We start from the raw sequence: 16906 nt of genomic DNA, 5'->3' as shown, positions 1-16906 counted from the left end.
TATTATGATTTATCTCTTGATGCACACTTGGACTAGCCTAGAGATTATAATAATATGGTTGTAAAACTTTGGGATAATGAACTTAAAACATCATGTTTTGTTTCAGGGTAACCGCAGTTTCAAATCATCTTCCATTACTTTGAGGATTCACCCACACAATTTTTTTAGTTCTTAATTCATTTATATGTTGATGGACAAGGAAAAGCCTGGAATCCCTTGAATGAACAAATAGAATGTCATATCTGTTGTAATGGTCCTCATGAAAGGTAAGTCCATTGTATTTATCTTGGACACCAGATTCTTTCCTAGTCCATATATGCACCAAGATCTTGTTGTGTGCTGGCAATGAACAGGTTACCATTTGGCCACCAAATTTGCTTATTAGAGATTTCACATAGAATAACGATGATGATAATACAACTGACATTTATAAAGTGACCATCAATAAGCAAGGAAGATGTTAGCTCACACTAAGAGAGAAAAAGAGAGAGACTAAAGACTGATATTACCTCAATGTTTTCAGGAAGGTCATTGACTGGTATGACCAGTCCATTCGAGCTGGTAAGACTTAGGCCTCCCACAGCTCCACTGATTTCAAGACTGGTATCACTTGATACAAAGGGATTCACTGCAAAGCTCACCATCTACAGCAAGGCATTAACAACAATAGGTATTGGGCTGTACTAAGTGTTTTATTATATACAAACTATTTAAATTTCCAGTAGATCAGCAATGATCTCAGCTCCCAGACTTAGATCCAGACAACCCCAAACTCCAGGGAAATTCAAACTTAAATCCATATTTGACACTTCCCCTTAGCTTTAAATGGGCCATGCCCAAGCCTTAAACTGTGACCGATCCCCCCCACCCTCAGTGCCTTTCAGCATGCATATACATTACAGCAAAGGACAAAGCTCCTATGATCTGACACAATTACAAAAGAATGTGGTGGCATGACTGATATGCCACTCAGTGTATGTTCAGTGTGTGACATTTGTGGAAACAGAAAAGGGTCTAGAGTCATTAGACCAAGAGAATAAATTGATAGAACAAGTCAAGTTAGAGGAAAAGTTGATCACTTGCCCTTATATCCAGAGTGTCATCATCATCTCCTGAGACACTTAGGGAAGAGGCAGATGGCAGAGTAAAACTGGCAGAGGTGGAACTGGAGACACGAATGGATGTACCATCCATGCTGTCTGTCTGTAACCTATCCCAGAATTTGGGTCACACATACACGAGGACAATATGAAGAGACAGAGACAAAGACAATAGCATGTGGATAGCACAGTGAAGAATTTCTAAGAAATAAATTATTTTATTTGCAAAGGAAAAAAATGTTGGTAGTAAAAGTTGGTTGGTGAACACCTTCTAACTCCACTGACAGATACTTAATAGATTACCTTTGCCTGCTATAGCATTCCAGACACCACTAGCAAAGAATGATTACAGGGAAGGATTTTTTAAATATTCATGTTCAATTTGCATGTTTGCGGGTATCTGTATGTGCAAGTGTATCTATTTAGCCATGTGTATGAACAAATGCCCAACTCCTATTAGTAGTTGTTGCAACTGCATGAACTGGGCAACCAACTGCGACTGGATGATTTTCTGGAGACGAGAATTCTCTACAAGTTCCTTATTATCCCATTTAATCTGTGCAGCCCTGTTTACAGCTCTGTACCTACAGCAGCATCAGCAACACTGGAAAAAGAATAAATGAACCTGACAGAACAGGTTTTTTCCACCTACCATCACATTTAAGCAGGTGGTTGCCTGATCTATATAACCCCAAAAAGCACCCTCCGCCCAAAGACTGTATACAAGGACTTCCACAATAGCCATCTGAATTAGGTGAATTAAAACTCTCCTTACAATGGATAACTGATTACATTTCACAGCTCGTATGGAGATGCTGCCATCTCTGTAGTATTTGGGGATGACTCAATTTAATGAGGATGTTATCTAATCTTCATCCAGGAAAATATCAACAATGTCAAGTGTGTAGAAACACCTCTGAAATGTGCTGATGGTTACCTGTTTATGTACATTGCCACAGAGGGAGTAGCCAGAACCACAGGGTCATCATCTGGTAGCTTCCCAAACAGGAAGGCGCTCTGCAGATTTTCAACAGTGTTCAACAGCTTGTCTGACACCAAACTCTGAAAAAGGATGAGGGAAGGGAACCTTTGGCAATGTATTTGTTATTATAACAGAATTAGGAACACATCCTCTCTTTTATCTTATTTTATTCTCTTAATGAGCTGTCTTTTTCTCCATTCAAATTTTCAGTGCTTCTTTTGAAGCCAACAGACAGCCATAATCATGTTAACCTCAAAGAAAGTAACTGCAATAAGCAATAGCATGACTATAAGCAGTAAATAACAAACCTTATTGTCTGTCAAAGATTGGAAAACTATTAAGTGAGAAGGAAGAAATGAAGCCTCAAGTGTTCGGGTACTGTGGTTATGGGGAACAGGATAAAGCAAGATGTAAGCTGATGAATTTTAAAGCAATTATGAAGTGCACCAAAAGTGCTTTGCTGTGGACCACATCTGTGGTTTTTGTGATGGCAATAAATATAGTAAATTAATGAAATCTGACAATAATGTTAGCACTTGGTGCCTTTAATCCATCAAATGTGAGCAGTTGTTTATTTCCCTGGCTTTGGTGGGAGTTCTTTGTGCTTCATTTCTATGCTTAAACAGTTTTTAAAGGCCTAATTGTTTGCCCTTTAAGACACCCATCTTATGATCTGACAGATATCACTGAGACCTGGTGGGATAGCTCTTATGACTGGAATATGAACATCAAGGGTTACACTCTGTTTTGGAAGGACAGGACTGGGAGAAAAGGTGATGGTGTTACCCTGTATGTCAGAACACATACACTTGTTCCCTGGTTCAGGAGGAAGAAGAAGGCAAAGCAGAATGCATTTGGATGAAGATGAAACGTATTAATGTAATGGTGTGGATTTAGTATAGGCCACTTAATCAGGCACTCTTCAAGCAGGAGACAAATCTATCTAAAAGCTATGGGATGGTACTGATGGGAGACTTCAATTTTCTGGACATCTGCTGGAAGAACAATGCAGCCAAACATAAAATGTCAAGCCAGTTCTGCTGTATGTGTCAGTGTTTTTAAGTCTCCCCAGAGGCACTGGGCATTGGCTACAGCTAAGGCTGGGGACTTCAGCTGGGGTGTATCAACTCTCCTGCTAGGAGCAAAGCTGAAAGATCCAGACTAGACGGTCTTGCCCCTCCACTTAGGGTCAAACCAAATGCCATATTTGGAGCCAGGAAGGAATTTTACCTTATGGTCAGATGGGTACAGACTGTGGGGGGGTTTTGCCTTCCTGTGCAGCAGGGGGCATGGTCCTGTCTACCCAGGACCTCTTGAGCATATATTGACATTTTCTAGAAAAAGGACATTGGCTGCTCTGGTTCCCCTGCTTTACCTGTGGCCGGTTAGGGTTTTAGGTTTGTATTGCATAAGGGCTAAGGGTAGTCCTATGTAGAGTTTAGATCATGGTTTTATAGGGTGGTTTGGATAGGGATGATCCTGTCTCAGGCAGGAGGTTGGACTAGATGACCTCTGGAGGTCCCTTCCAGCCCTATTTCTCTCTGACTGTAAGAACAGTGTTACCAACTGTAAATTTACAGACAGTCTGTAAAAAAAACAGGCTAAAATGCCTATCCATAAAGTCTGAAACAGTGAGATGGATAGACAGACAGAGCAGCACCACCTGATGTCTGATCAGGAGCACAACACTACAGGGAGCATTATCACAGGGCTTTGTAACTACTTCCCATGTGCTGCTTCTCAATCCTGTCACCTGCCTGTAACACTGCTGTGTGGCAGGTAGGCAGGTATTATTTCTTTGGTTGTTCATGCTGGGACAGAGGAGGGGGCAACACAGGGTGGTGTGTGACTGTGGGCATCAGGGTGCTAGAGTGAGTAGGGGATCCTGGGGTGGGGACAGCATGGTGTGAAACCATTGCTGCAGTCAAGCTGGCTTGCCAACCTAAGAATTTTTTTTTTTGCTCATAATCTGCAAACTTTTAATAAAAACCAAACTTTTCTACAATGGTTGGTGTTAAACCTCTAAATGTGAACCCACCTCTTGTCCAGGGCCTGGCAGAAGGGTTACATTTACATGATGTAAAACATATGCCAGTAAATAGTTTGTTTGTCAGTAAAACATTTTCAGATTGTCAGTGAAAAAAGATTCTCTTGGGTTGGCAACACTGCCCATGGATGTTGAATATTACAAGCTGAAAAGCTGCAGTCTACAGAGTATAGATGAAATTGCCCAAAATGACAGAGCTTACCAGTGTCAAAACTGGGGCTAGGATCAAGATACAAAGCATTCATAATTGTTCCTTTCAAAGTAGATCAATAGTATCCCTTGCTCACACTTACAGCAGTAAAAGGCACTAACATGAGAAGCATACAGAAGCATTTGCAAAAATTCACCGACAAATATGAAGGGACAGCATAAAGCTTCATGCAGCTTGTTTAAGAAGGGTTGAGGACAATAACACAGGACATGATTTGGGGCTTGAGGTCAGTAGGGTCAAATCCTTAATGGTGCTGACCCATACAATTCCTCAGGCTATGATCTGGTTCATCAGAGAGGGAGGGAGTTCCAGAGGGAGAAATCCTAGTACCCTAAGTCTACCTGGGTCAGACAGTACAGTCCCTTCCACATGTTGCAGCATGTTCTCCAGAGCTCTGTCCAGTCCGGTGTCCAGCATCACAAGCTTTAAGAGGCTGTTATTGTTTCCCACAGGGGACTTACCTGGATATTCTGTGAAAATCCCATTATATTAGTTATGCCCCACTGGGCCATCACCTATGCCACTTTAAAACACATCTCAGGAAAAAGAGCTTTTATCTGCCAACCTCCAGGCCAAGCAGGTGCTCACACACAGTTCATTAGAAGCTGAACCAAGCAGGAAGCACCTTTTCAGCCTCCGGTGGTGATGTAGCCCCAGTGCTGTTATGGACAGACGCTTCCAGCACATTGCTAACTGCATTAAATAGGTAGCTGGCTGCTTCCTTCCGCTTCTGGTCATCCTCACTGTCCTCCATGTTCACCCTAAGCAGGGATTCACTGACATCTTTTAGCGTGTTGCTGGCTTCTACCTGGACAGGAAATAAATGATGTTTATTTCTGTGTGTCTGTATTTAAAAAGTGATAGATGTTAACATGGTAATAAAGAACTGCACGGGCAGTTGCTGTGTTTAGTTTGACCCAGACCTCATGACATGAATAGTCTAGTGGGACTATTTGTGGACAAAGGCACTCCTAATCATATTACGGGAGCATTTTAAGCCTGGTCTTGTGCCTGGACTCCACAGTGGTAGGCATGGTACCAACACAAAAAAAAAGTGTATTCCTTGTTATGAACAGCTTACAATCTATGCAAACCTCCAGTGTGATGAAATGCATTACAACCTGGCCTTATAGATTCAGTCCTGAAACATGATAAGTAATGCCCAGAAGAGCAAAATTTCCATGGTCACAGATGACAATAGGAGATGCCTAGCACATGTCACATCTGATGGAATAGTCCAAACAGTGAAGAAGCAGTAACACTCTGACATGGTTTCTTATGCAGTTACTTGGGAATCGGATGCCACCCTTTCCTTGCTGACAAAACTCTGACTCAGTGGTGCAGGTCCGAGGCCTTGGCAGGAACACGGAGTTTAGACGTTAGGGTAACAGGACCCAGGTGGACAGATTAGATAATGCTACTGGGCAATGAACTAGGAACTGCACTGTCAAGCACATGTACTAACACATTCCAGCATTATTCTCTATGAAACTCGTTAGCTTCTTAACAAACACTGCCTGAATCAAGGCACAGGGCTAAAGGCTGAAGGTGGAAGTGTATTTGCCATTTCCTTTAATGCATAAATGTGGCCATCGATTATTCTGTGTTCACGAAAGCCAAGTAGTAATTACCCTGTTGGAGCCTGTCAAAAAGCTGTGCACGTTCCCCTGCTCAGCCCAGCCTGTGCCCGTTCCCCACTAAGTTCAGTCTTGAGCTTCTCCTGATGAGACAAAACCAATGTTTTTGTCATATGGAGGCAGCCATTCACCCAGTGCTGAAACATCCCACAGTTATCTGGCACAAATCAGGGGATCACATATTTGATTGCCAGTGTGCTGGGGAAGCTGCCTGCAACAGAGCTGTTGTGTCCTTTCCCTATAGCTACACTTTCTTCTAGCAGCCTGATATGGAAAGCACCAGAGCCAACACTGAAAGAAACAGTGCCATCTACTGACTATCTAGCAAGGTCAGAGTCATGTTGGGAAATACCGTTCAAGGACACCTACTAGCGCACATGAAAAAGCCAAGCCCAAGTTGTGCTGCAGCTAGACTCCTCTCTCAGACAGCAGGCATTTAGGTCGGTGGGAGCACTCATGTGAAGTCACTGAGCCATAAGCATGAAGCCAAAGGCAGCTTCAGAATAGCCCTGCTTGCACCTTTCCTTCCATGATTTCAGGGAATTTACAGGCATGAACAGATAATATATCCTAAATGGCTGTGAGACAGCTAAGAATTATTGTGCCTATTTTATAGCTGGCTCAGAGCCAAGCCACAATTGCCTATCACTTGCAGTGATACAGTGGTGGAAATGAGAGGAGAACTGAGACTTCTGCTTCCCAGTCCTTTACTCTACACAGTAAAAAACACAGTCTCCTGTTATGGCATGTGGGCAATTGCTGTTAATGCCTCAAAATCTGAGTAAAAAATAGGCTGATCCAACGTATTGGTACCCTCTGTGGACTATGTCAATGACCTGTGGGATACAGGGGTGGGGGAAGCAGGGGGAGTTATTGGGAGGTGATGCAAGATGCAGCGCTGCTCACCTGGGCTGAGGAGGAGAGCTCCTCACTCCTGTGTGTGATCTCTTTCAGGACCTCTGACATCTTAAGAGCAGTCTGCATTGATGTTACGTTAACAGCAGACAGAGTCGCCAGCATCAGCTCTCTCAGCTTGGGATGAAAGGAGATAATTAGACAACAGGACAAAGATGGTAATTAAGATCCTGTAAGTACTGCTGGATATTGACATCCTCGTTTGTTATAAATCACGAGGTAGAAACCAGGCTCCGTGGGAAGCACAATTTGAGCTGACATCAGCTCTGCTCATGAGTTGCTTCTTTCCCCAGTTATTGACTGTATAATCAGAGGAATATTTTGTCTCCTCAAGACACAGGGGGTTCACACGCTTAACATCCATTAACAGCAATGAGAGCTACGTGCCTGAATTCCTATGCATCAAGAGGGATGTACAGGCTTTAGTATATAAACACCACCTCTGCAGAAGGCAAATCTATCTAAGATTGATTTAGAAAAATAATGAATCGTAATCAAACAATAAGCCGTACTTCCCTAGACCTTTGCCTGCAGATCTCAAGGCCCCATGCAAACATTAAGGGAGCGTCAGAACTAGAACTATCTAAAAGTGTCACAACCAGAACTCAGGGGGAGGATTTTCTGATAAGACCCTTTTTGTCAGAAAGGTTGAGGCATCACAGTTGAAACTGTCCCTGAGAGAGGATCAGTTCCAACGCATTTCTTAGGACAAAAGATTTTTTCCCCTTTTTTTGAACTGTTGAAAAGAAACTTTTTTCACTTGGCTTGAACTGTTTTTTTCAGGTTTCTACTGAGCTTTTTACTTTTCATCTCAGCTCTGCAGGTGGACAGTTTCTGAAATCACACAAAAGCATCCAAAAAACCAGCTCTGCTCAAAAGACAAAACCTCTCACAGCCCTTACCAATCTGATCTAGGGGAAAAATTCCTTCCTGATCCAGATTTAGAGATTGGAGTGACTGGGGGTAGAAGAGCAAGACCCTCTAGCCTCTGGGTTTTCTAGTATGAGCAGGAGCATGAGTGGACCCATCTGAAACTTTCCAGACTTAGATACATCAAACTTCCCAGTGCCTCAGAGGAAGATAATCCCCCTTCTGCACCAGAAGCCAATGGCATCCATGAAGGGGAAAAAAATCTTTCCTGGCCCCAACTGGAGACCAAACAAAAACCCAGAGGCCTGGGACTGCCAAATGCCTTCCACACTACAAGACTTCAAGGGCTATTACTGCCTCAGTTTTCTTGAGGGAGAACTTGGAGAATCATAGAAGAAAACCCCTTCTTTCTCAGGGAATCTGCCTAGGGAAGGATAAAGATTTCACTATTTTTCAGCATCTTTAATAGCTGCTGGCCTCAGTAGAGGTTGTCTACCCACCCTCAGTCCCAGAGCAAGTAAACACTAGGATCCTTCCTCAGAGTGAGGAACTGGGATAGCAAAAGGGAATCGCATTGTTCTGGAATAGACAGGAGCAGTAAAGAGCCAATAACTCCCTTGGGCCGGTGGTACGCAATACATGGTTGCTCCTTGGTAGCTGAAACCTATAGCAAAACCTTGGAAAGTCCTGCAAGGTAGCAAAAATATCCACCTCCCTTTGACAGGGAGCTAGAGTAGACAGGCATTCCTCAAGAGCTGACCTGCAGTTATGAGAGCAAATTGTGTATTGTACGAAAACAAACTGTCTGACTAACCTCCTTCCGGGTGTCTGTCCGCAGAGACGCATTATAGGTCTCTTGCTGGGTCTCCTGATTGAGGACTGAAGATACTGATTTGTACAGCTGGAACAGGGACATGCTGTTGTTCCCATTTTTTAGGATGGTGTTTGTTTTCTCAGATACAATGGCATGCAGGGTCTGGTTCCCATTATCCAGTTCTTCATGTGTAACCTGAGGATGAAATCAGACATGCCCACTGCATTCTTACTGGGCACTACCTTTCACGATTCCCAGCACCACCAAAGGGTATCATAACTAGGCATGGTACATAGAGATAATTTTGTTTCCCCATTTTTCACTGAAAATATTTTTCGATTAGGTTTTCCAACCAGATGAAGGAAAAGAAAATGTGCAAAAACATTTGATGAAAAAAATATTTTTTATCTGGAAAAAAAGAATGTTCTGATCAAAAATTCCAACTCACAATGTACAAAGAAGCTGCAGTCTCTTCTTGAGATGAGTCTAATTTGACTCATCTAACTGGGCTGACTAAAAGATACTGATAGGTATATATCCTTTAATTAGAGCCTAATTCAGCTCTGCAGCACTCTGATTTCACGCTGAGGGAATGCTTTGGAAATCAAAGTAATGAAAACTAATTTCACTGAGTAACACTGGTGAAGCAGTGGTGCATACGTCTAGTTTCCATCAACCCTACCCTGGAAGAAGGGTGATGGAAAAGACTGCTGATCTCACAAGGTCTCCTGTCCACCTTTCCTTGACTAAGAAAGATGATCATGGCATGGGATCATGGAAGAGTAATAGGGATAAAATGGGGAGAGGAGACCCAAGCTCCCAGAAACATGGGGTTAGGAGCTGGAGCGGGACTTGGTCATATTCACATTGGCTGAGAACTCCACCCAGGGAAGTGCAGGGAAGCGCACAGTGTGTGCATTACCTAACTCTTTTAGGAGAACTTACTAGCAGGTGCTGAACACTGCACTAAGGCAGATATATCACATACATTTTGGGGGCCCGATGTGGGGAGCAGTCCTGGTGCGCTTCACTCTGGTGCCTGCTAGTGCAGTTCTCAGAGTGGATATACCCTTTGAGAGGAAGGAATTTTTCCATGTACCTTGACTGTAGCATTAGTATGAACTGTGTCACCAAAGCTATTGCTGACAATAACTGTGACATGTAAAATGAAGTTGTTTTCCTCTTCTCCAAGTGGAAGATAAATGGATGAGAGTTCAGGATCTGGGCCGCAGTGCAACAGAGAATCTGAAAGAGAAAACCCGGGGTTATCCCTCAGACAGCTCCTATTTCTGAAAATAACGGGCCACAGACTGTAAGGGAAGTTTCTTCTCTTTGTCTGGGTGCTCCTCTCATGCCTCCCCACCCTCCAACCCCCCCGTTATGCTAATGTTATTCACATAACTTCTACCTACAAGATTCACCCTCCTGAACAGGCCCGGGGTGAAGAAGTTCTGCATCCTTCAGAGATGCAGATTGCACTCAGATCCCTTAGCTAAGGTGGTTCTGTAATTCTGAAAATCCTTCAAAGTTTCAGAAGAGAACTGTTTCAGAGACTATGACCCCATGCTAAATATATGCACTGTTTATGCACATTTTTCCTAACACTGACTTAGAGCCTGGTCTGTTGACCAAGGACAGCAGTTAGCTTGGCCAGTTCTTCATTGAAGTGAATGACCCTAATTGCAGAACAAGGTGCCACTTGCCCAAAGCGAGGGTATTTAAATAATTTTGGCAGCAGTAGCAGTTGCCCAGGAAGCTCCTGGGCATGAGTAAATGCCTAGAGAACCTAATAATTAAACATATGAGCCCCAAGCCTTACTTGATTTCAGATAGAAGCAATATGTGAACAGACTGGGGTGCGCAGGCAGGCACGAGTCCTTCGAGCAGGAGGTGCTGCAGGATATGGTGAAACTGGTGAGCACCGACCCCTCCTCAGGGGATATAGCACAGGCTGGCACTCCTGGTGCAGCCACCATGCTGACAATGTGAGTTCCTTCACCATATTCATGCTGAGTCAGTGCTGGGGAGTTCAGGGAAAAAAATTATCATCTTCCATTAGAACTGATCATCTCATACTAATCCTGTATGCTCTCATACTGATCTCCTTTATTTGAGTCCTGGAAATGTTAATGAAATCATTTTACAGCCTCAGCCATGGTATAGAAAGAGCCAAAAACACACACTTTTATTTGCCCTGTAAGGCAAAGCTATATTGCACAGTCAAATATTTACCAACAGAGCATTTCCAGATGTCAGGCAGTTGCCATCACATTGACTTAGGGTCACAAAATCAGTTGCCTCATATTACTACTCTCCTCCACTTTGTGCTTTCTTGTGTGTACTGAATTAAGGGATTTAAGCAGTAGTGTGTGAATAATAGGGTTGGTGCATGAAGTTATTTAACTGTATATGTCCTCTGAGAAGACTTTTTACCATACTCAGAATGATGGCAGAGTAGAGGCAAAGCAGTTAAGGAGCCAAATGTTTTAGAAACATTAGTTAAGCCCTACCCTAAATTTCCCCTTATTAGCATAGGTGTAAATAGGTACCTAGTGTTCCTAAATAGGAACACCTAGTATAGGGGGTTCAAAGCTGGCTGGATATGATCCTGGCCACATACTCTTGCATGTGGATGTGATGCCATTGGCTGCAAAAGTTAGTGAATCTTCACTACAGTGGTCTGTTTCACTCATGCGAGCCTTAAACTTGCCTCTGTATATAATGCTTCCGAATGGCAGAGATTGCATCTTAGTGAAGGGCTTGAGACCTCGCGTAGCCCTACCTATGACTTTAATCTGGAACGCGTCTCCATGTGTCTGCAGAAAGGAGCTGTTCAATACCAATGCAGATCTATTGCTCGGAAGCAGCATCAATGAGCTTTGCCGGAAACCATTCAGAGTGCAGGCTGCAGGGAGCGGAGGAGGCTAGAAAATCAAACAGGAAAAACAGCAAGGCAGAAGAGACTGTCTCCTGTGCATTATACTGTGGTTTCCATGAAGAGTTCAGCAGTTTTGCACACTTTGGACCTAACCCTGACACTCTCACTCAAAAAAACTCACATTGGCATCTCTGGAATTTTTATCCAGATAAAGTATATGGGACTTGGTCACATTATACTGACAAAGAATGAATGACAAGTTGGTGAATTATTTTGTTCACTTGAACAGACATGACAAGGAAGATTGAAACCTGCATAAAAAACATATGTCTAATTGCACTTTTCACCGACTTTTTACATATGCCATTACCACGACCGTCTGCGCTTGCTGCAAGTCCCTTTGTGCTTTGGGAGAAGGCCCCATTCATACCTCTAAGTGTTCCCTGTCAAGCCAGACCGTTTGGGTGTAGATTGATTTCCTGCCCCACCTGCTCAGTCTCACCTTTGCGTGGAACGTGTTGTCCAAATACCAGTTATAGCGCATGACCTCTGGGTCCTTCTGGCTGGTGACACTCAAAACAACTTCTTCACTAGCATTTACTGGCTTGCAGTTTGTCTCACACCTAGAACGAAAGTGAAGAGTTGTCATGACCCAAAGGGTAAATGTACTCAAAACTCCTGGGATATGCAGCTGTAAACCCATGAATTCATGAACAACAAAATCCTCATAATTTCCTAGTTGGCTAAAGAGTCTAATCCCCATGGACTTTCAACTACCAAAGGGATTTAGGTGCCCAGAGCCTACCACCTGGTTGGCAGTGAGTGGCAGAAAAGCATTGATTCTAACAACTGTTGGAGCAGGGCAGTTTTAAGGTGGAGTTTGATCAGTGTATAAAAGGTATAAAATGACATGGTTGCTACAATAGCAGAGGTTTGGCTCGTCCCAGGGTATCCTTGCCAGTGCTGTGCTCCTGTGGTTGTGAAGAGCCACGCGCATATATGGTGCTACATAAATATTCTAACATGTAATAACAACAGTCATGTTCCAGAGCTGCAGTTGTGGAGAAAGGGCCATGCCAGAACCAGTGCAGTTTGCCAGCCCACCTGATGTCCAGGTGCAGCCGTTGCTTTGCCGTCACATACAGACATTGCTCATCCTGCCTCTCTTCCTTGCTGTGGTTCCTCACTGTAACTTTCACGGTCACCGCCGAGTTCGGGGGAGGCAAGCAGGCAGGTGGGATCTTCACCTGGCTGTGGTTGGTGGGGATGACTTGCTGCTCCATGCAGTCATTCCAGCCAGGCCAGCAGGCCCCTGCACAAACAGTCCCTCTTTTTCAGCAGACATATCACATATTAGCCCTGCACCCTATCCAAGTGCCACTCTGATCCCTTTTCCATGCCTGTTCTGCTACTCTGCTTTCTGCTCCCTTCCCTGTACCTGATCTACACTTCCACACTCAGAGGCTGTCCATGCCATTTGTGGAACCCATGCTGCTGACTGGCCAACCCTGGATTAGATTATAATCCATAGAGCAGCATCTAGTTATTACAGCTAGACTCGGGAAGGGTGATATTTTGACAGTACAAAGGGTGTGTAGCTGTTGTTTAAAGTTAGGTGGAGTCTCTATTCTCTTACAAAAAGACGGGCACCATACAGCCAGTATAATGGTGAGCCTACCACCTGGTTGGCAGCGAGTGGCAGAAAAGCATCATGAAGCACTTCACGTACCACAGGACCATGTGAAGCTCAAGCTCTCACTGTCATCTGGCCAGCCGAGCATAACCGTGGTGAAGGGATCCACGTGGCGACTAGGCTTAATGGATATTTTATTTCTTTGTTTGTCCTAAAGAAAAAGGGAGTGAGCCATTGTAAAAAGGCACTGAGTGTTATCTACTTGATGATGCTGTCTCAATGAAATGATTTTTTTTATATTAGTGAATTTTAAAACAATGTAAGAATATCTGAGTAAGTTTGGTTTCATAAACTGGCTTGGTCATGGTGAAGAGTTTTCTAGTCTTTTGCTTTTACTTACAGGCTTTTACTGTGAAGATTAGATCTGAGAAGTATAAATGTGCTTATCTCAAAGACGCATAGTGTGGATTCTGGGATGAAGCTAACGTTTTAGATTACAATACTTCAGGTTAATGGAGCTCAGTCAGCTGAGGTGCTAAGCACTAGAGTCAACAGGAGCTGAAGATGCTTTAGCAAGAGGCAGAATCAGATCCGTCAATGATGTGTTGTGAGTACTTTTACAAAACATCCCCAAGCAGTACATTAACAACCAAGAGATATTTCTTAGCATTCCCATTTCAAGGTGAAACCTTTGAATAACACTCACTGTTGTCTTTCGGGTATTTTCTTTGGATATGTTTTCGTCCTGAGCAGCATCTGTTTAGTATAACGAAAACAGGAAAATGTTTTAACGCCATCCATAAAGCTGCCTAACAGCGCTAGCTGAATATTCTGATATAGAAGAAATATAAAGTCTGCCTCTAAGTCAGGAATGTAGGAATAAGACAAGCAACTAACATAGTTGAAGATGATCTCAATTCTCCCTGGATGGGGATATAAAGCAAGAGTAAATACATTGAGGTGATAGAATTAGATTAGAGGAAGTGAAATCACAATCCAAAACTTTGGAGTACAGAAACAACTTGAAAGTTCAGTCATATTAATGCTTCAGCCCTTTTATTCATAGTACCCTTGCCATTATCATCCTTACACTGATGTGTGGCCATGAGCTATCTAGGTGAATGTTGTATATAGACAGCAGTGTGTGGTACCGCTGAGATACAGATTATATGATCTCTAGAATCATTTTCAGGATCTCATGTTTAGCTGATTCCTTCTAGCACAGACAGCCCATGCAAAATGTGTAACTGGTGTGGTATGATGCCATGCTGGGACCACTTCAGATGCAGGGTCACTCCCTTCAGTAGGAAGAAGTGATAAGAAGCCATTGGCCTTTTCCTAGAAAAGTATGCTGTATGTCTGGCTTTAATTTTAAATTATTTCAGTGTTGGGATTAGGTACAGATCAGATACCCCCTGAAGACACAAACTCTTTCCATGTGGGCCCTGCTCCTGTACCTTTGAACACAATAGCAAAGCTGCCAGGGCTTCAGTAATGCAGGACTGCAGAGAACAAACACTACAGAGAACTATAGAAAACACAGACTGAATAATCCAGCCTTTCCTATATTGCCACGCCAACATGCTCTATCCCTACCTTAAAGGGAACATTATAGTGTGTGAGAAAGGAGCAGTCCTCCAGGCCCATTCAGTTTCTCTTTGTCTCTATTTAAATTCAGAGTAAGAGGAATGATTATTATACACAGAGATTTTGTTTTCTTCCCACTGTAGAACATTTACCCAGAGCTTCCAAAAGGTTTACCAGCGCTGTTTCTAGAGGCAAGCAATGATCAGAGCTCTGTCTGCAAGCCATCAAATGCTCAGTGCCATGAACTGCCATATCGGAAAGGGTCACTGAACACGATCAGAACAGCTCTGTCAGGTAAGTGCAGTTACCTTCTTTAAGAGAATTGTTGGCTGACACTGTGATGCTCCCAATATCCATGCTCATGTTCGAGAAGGCATTCATGGCCAGCACCTTGACCAGAAAAGTACCTATGAAAGACAGATGGGCAAAGGTAGGCAGAGCATTAGGAATAATGGTGCATTAGACCTGTATGTTTGAGACACAAATTCCAATTCTGTGTTGTTTCAGGACTTTTTGTTTTTAATTAAAAGTTCCTTTTTCCTTTGTGGTAAACGAATAAGCTAAACTTAGCGTGAGATAAATGTTCAAGCAAGGTATCAGAACCTCAGAAAATGTCTGCATCACAACTTTTTAACCCTTTGACTTCTGTCACACAACCTGTCAGTGTTGCCAGTTAACTAAAATACTAACACAGGAAAGCAATAAAAACTAATTGTGCCCAGCCAACTCTGGAAAGTGGCCTGCTTTTCTGGAGCATCTCCCTCTGAATTCTACATTCCAGGCAGCATATGATGGGAAGAGAGCAGTCCAATAAAACTTGGACTACTGTGCATCAAAATCATCTGCTGCCCACCTAAATAGATTACTAGCTAGATTACTAGCTGTAATCTGAGAGTGAAATGGATAATTAAAGGGAAGGAAAACACCTGCTGTGTGGCATATGTATCTGTGATGAAACTGTGATACTTTTGTTTTCTATGCATACATATGTATTATATATCACATAGGCTTTTTAGATTTATATAAACTCTGTGCGGTTATAGCAGCTATTTGTCTCCCAGAGGCAGAGCCTGCTACAGGGTAGTACATTGTATACTGTCTTGGAGACTGGAGTTTTGGGTTGGTTTGCTTGCTTGCTTGCTTTTCTTAAACTACAGTAAAGGACATACAGCCAGGTATGTGGTTATATATGAGAATAAAAGTGTGCCATACCTTCTGAATGAATAGGAACTCTATATATTCCAGGTTCTCCTTTAAGATAGTCTTTTTGGTGAGAATACGTTTCACTGGAGCCAACCACTTCAAACTTTAGCTTGTCTGGTACACCACGAGCCACAGAGACATTGATCTCCAAGTCTTTTCCCATTTCCAGAGTGTGAGAAGCTAATGAAGCCTGAAGACCAGATATCGGTTCCACTAAGTGAACAGTGAGGCTCTCAGAGACCTTTGAGATTGTTGTGTTGCTGGATGCCAGAATTGCCAGTAGGTGTATCCCCAGGCCAAGGAGCTGCTGAGAGGTGCTGTCAAGCGTCAGGTTGTAAGGGATGATCCCTGTCTTTGCAGTGGACTCAATGAGAGTCATGTTATCCGCTAAGACAGTGTAGGTCACTCCACTGCCTGGAAAAGAAATATTCAGAACTATCACTGCTGCCCTAGACATTAACATCCAACCCATGTGCTGTCTGTTGCATTCAGAAGGCAGGCAACTAGCACAGGGATAGCCTGCAACCATTTCATTTCATTTTAAAATAAATTCAGTACAGTGGGGTTTGTGCCCCTTTTGGTTTGCTTCCCATGAATACTCCAGCAAATAAGTTTACTGTCAGCAGCATCTATGCCAGTGACAGAACTTGAGCGCAACCTTGAAGTTGGGTTTGTCAGTTGTGGGCCTGTACTCCAGCAGCTTAGCTTGATGGGGTCTGATCTCCCAGGGACATCCCATTCTGCGCCTGATTCTGGCAGGTGCTGAGCACATTGGTCGTGATTCAACAAAGGGCTTAAGCAGCACTTAACTTTCAGCTTGTGAGTCTTCCCGTTGATTTCAGTGGGACATAAATGCTTAGAGCTAAGCTCCCCCTTTGCAGGATCAGAGCCAAGAATGTTCAGCCCTGATGTAACTGAGCCCTACGTGTCCAATTAAATTAGCATGAGTATTGATGAGTCCGGACTTGTGAAAACTTGCCACTCTACTGCAGGCGTAAAATCAACCACCAGAATTACCCAGTAAATCAT

General features: G+C 43.2%; 1 protein-coding gene across 1 annotated transcript in view; it reads right to left on the bottom strand.

Annotated features, from left to right (window-relative positions):
• PKD1L2 (polycystin 1 like 2) overlaps positions 1-16906 on the bottom strand; it is a 52448-nt gene that overhangs the window by 23053 nt on the left and 12489 nt on the right. Inside the window, exons 7-21 of the mRNA XM_019505264.1 lie at positions 15887-16291; positions 14983-15081; positions 13794-13843; positions 13184-13298; positions 12559-12766; positions 11957-12077; positions 11359-11500; positions 10396-10596; positions 9676-9821; positions 8577-8771; positions 6884-7009; positions 4952-5148; positions 2038-2160; positions 1084-1210; positions 510-644 (exon numbers count right to left, since the gene is read on the bottom strand). Of these exons, the coding sequence (XP_019360809.1) occupies positions 510-644; positions 1084-1210; positions 2038-2160; positions 4952-5148; positions 6884-7009; positions 8577-8771; positions 9676-9821; positions 10396-10596; positions 11359-11500; positions 11957-12077; positions 12559-12766; positions 13184-13298; positions 13794-13843; positions 14983-15081; positions 15887-16291 (2390 nt within the window). The remainder of the gene's footprint in view (positions 1-509; positions 645-1083; positions 1211-2037; positions 2161-4951; positions 5149-6883; positions 7010-8576; positions 8772-9675; positions 9822-10395; positions 10597-11358; positions 11501-11956; positions 12078-12558; positions 12767-13183; positions 13299-13793; positions 13844-14982; positions 15082-15886; positions 16292-16906) is intronic.

This window comes from Gavialis gangeticus, unplaced genomic scaffold, assembly GCF_001723915.1.
Source record: "Gavialis gangeticus isolate Ggan-Ray unplaced genomic scaffold, GavGan_comp1, whole genome shotgun sequence".
Classification (NCBI taxonomy): Eukaryota; Metazoa; Chordata; order Crocodylia; family Gavialidae; genus Gavialis; species Gavialis gangeticus.
The sequence above is the reverse complement of the archived record's forward strand: the minus strand, read 5'-3'. Positions and strand labels throughout refer to the sequence as shown.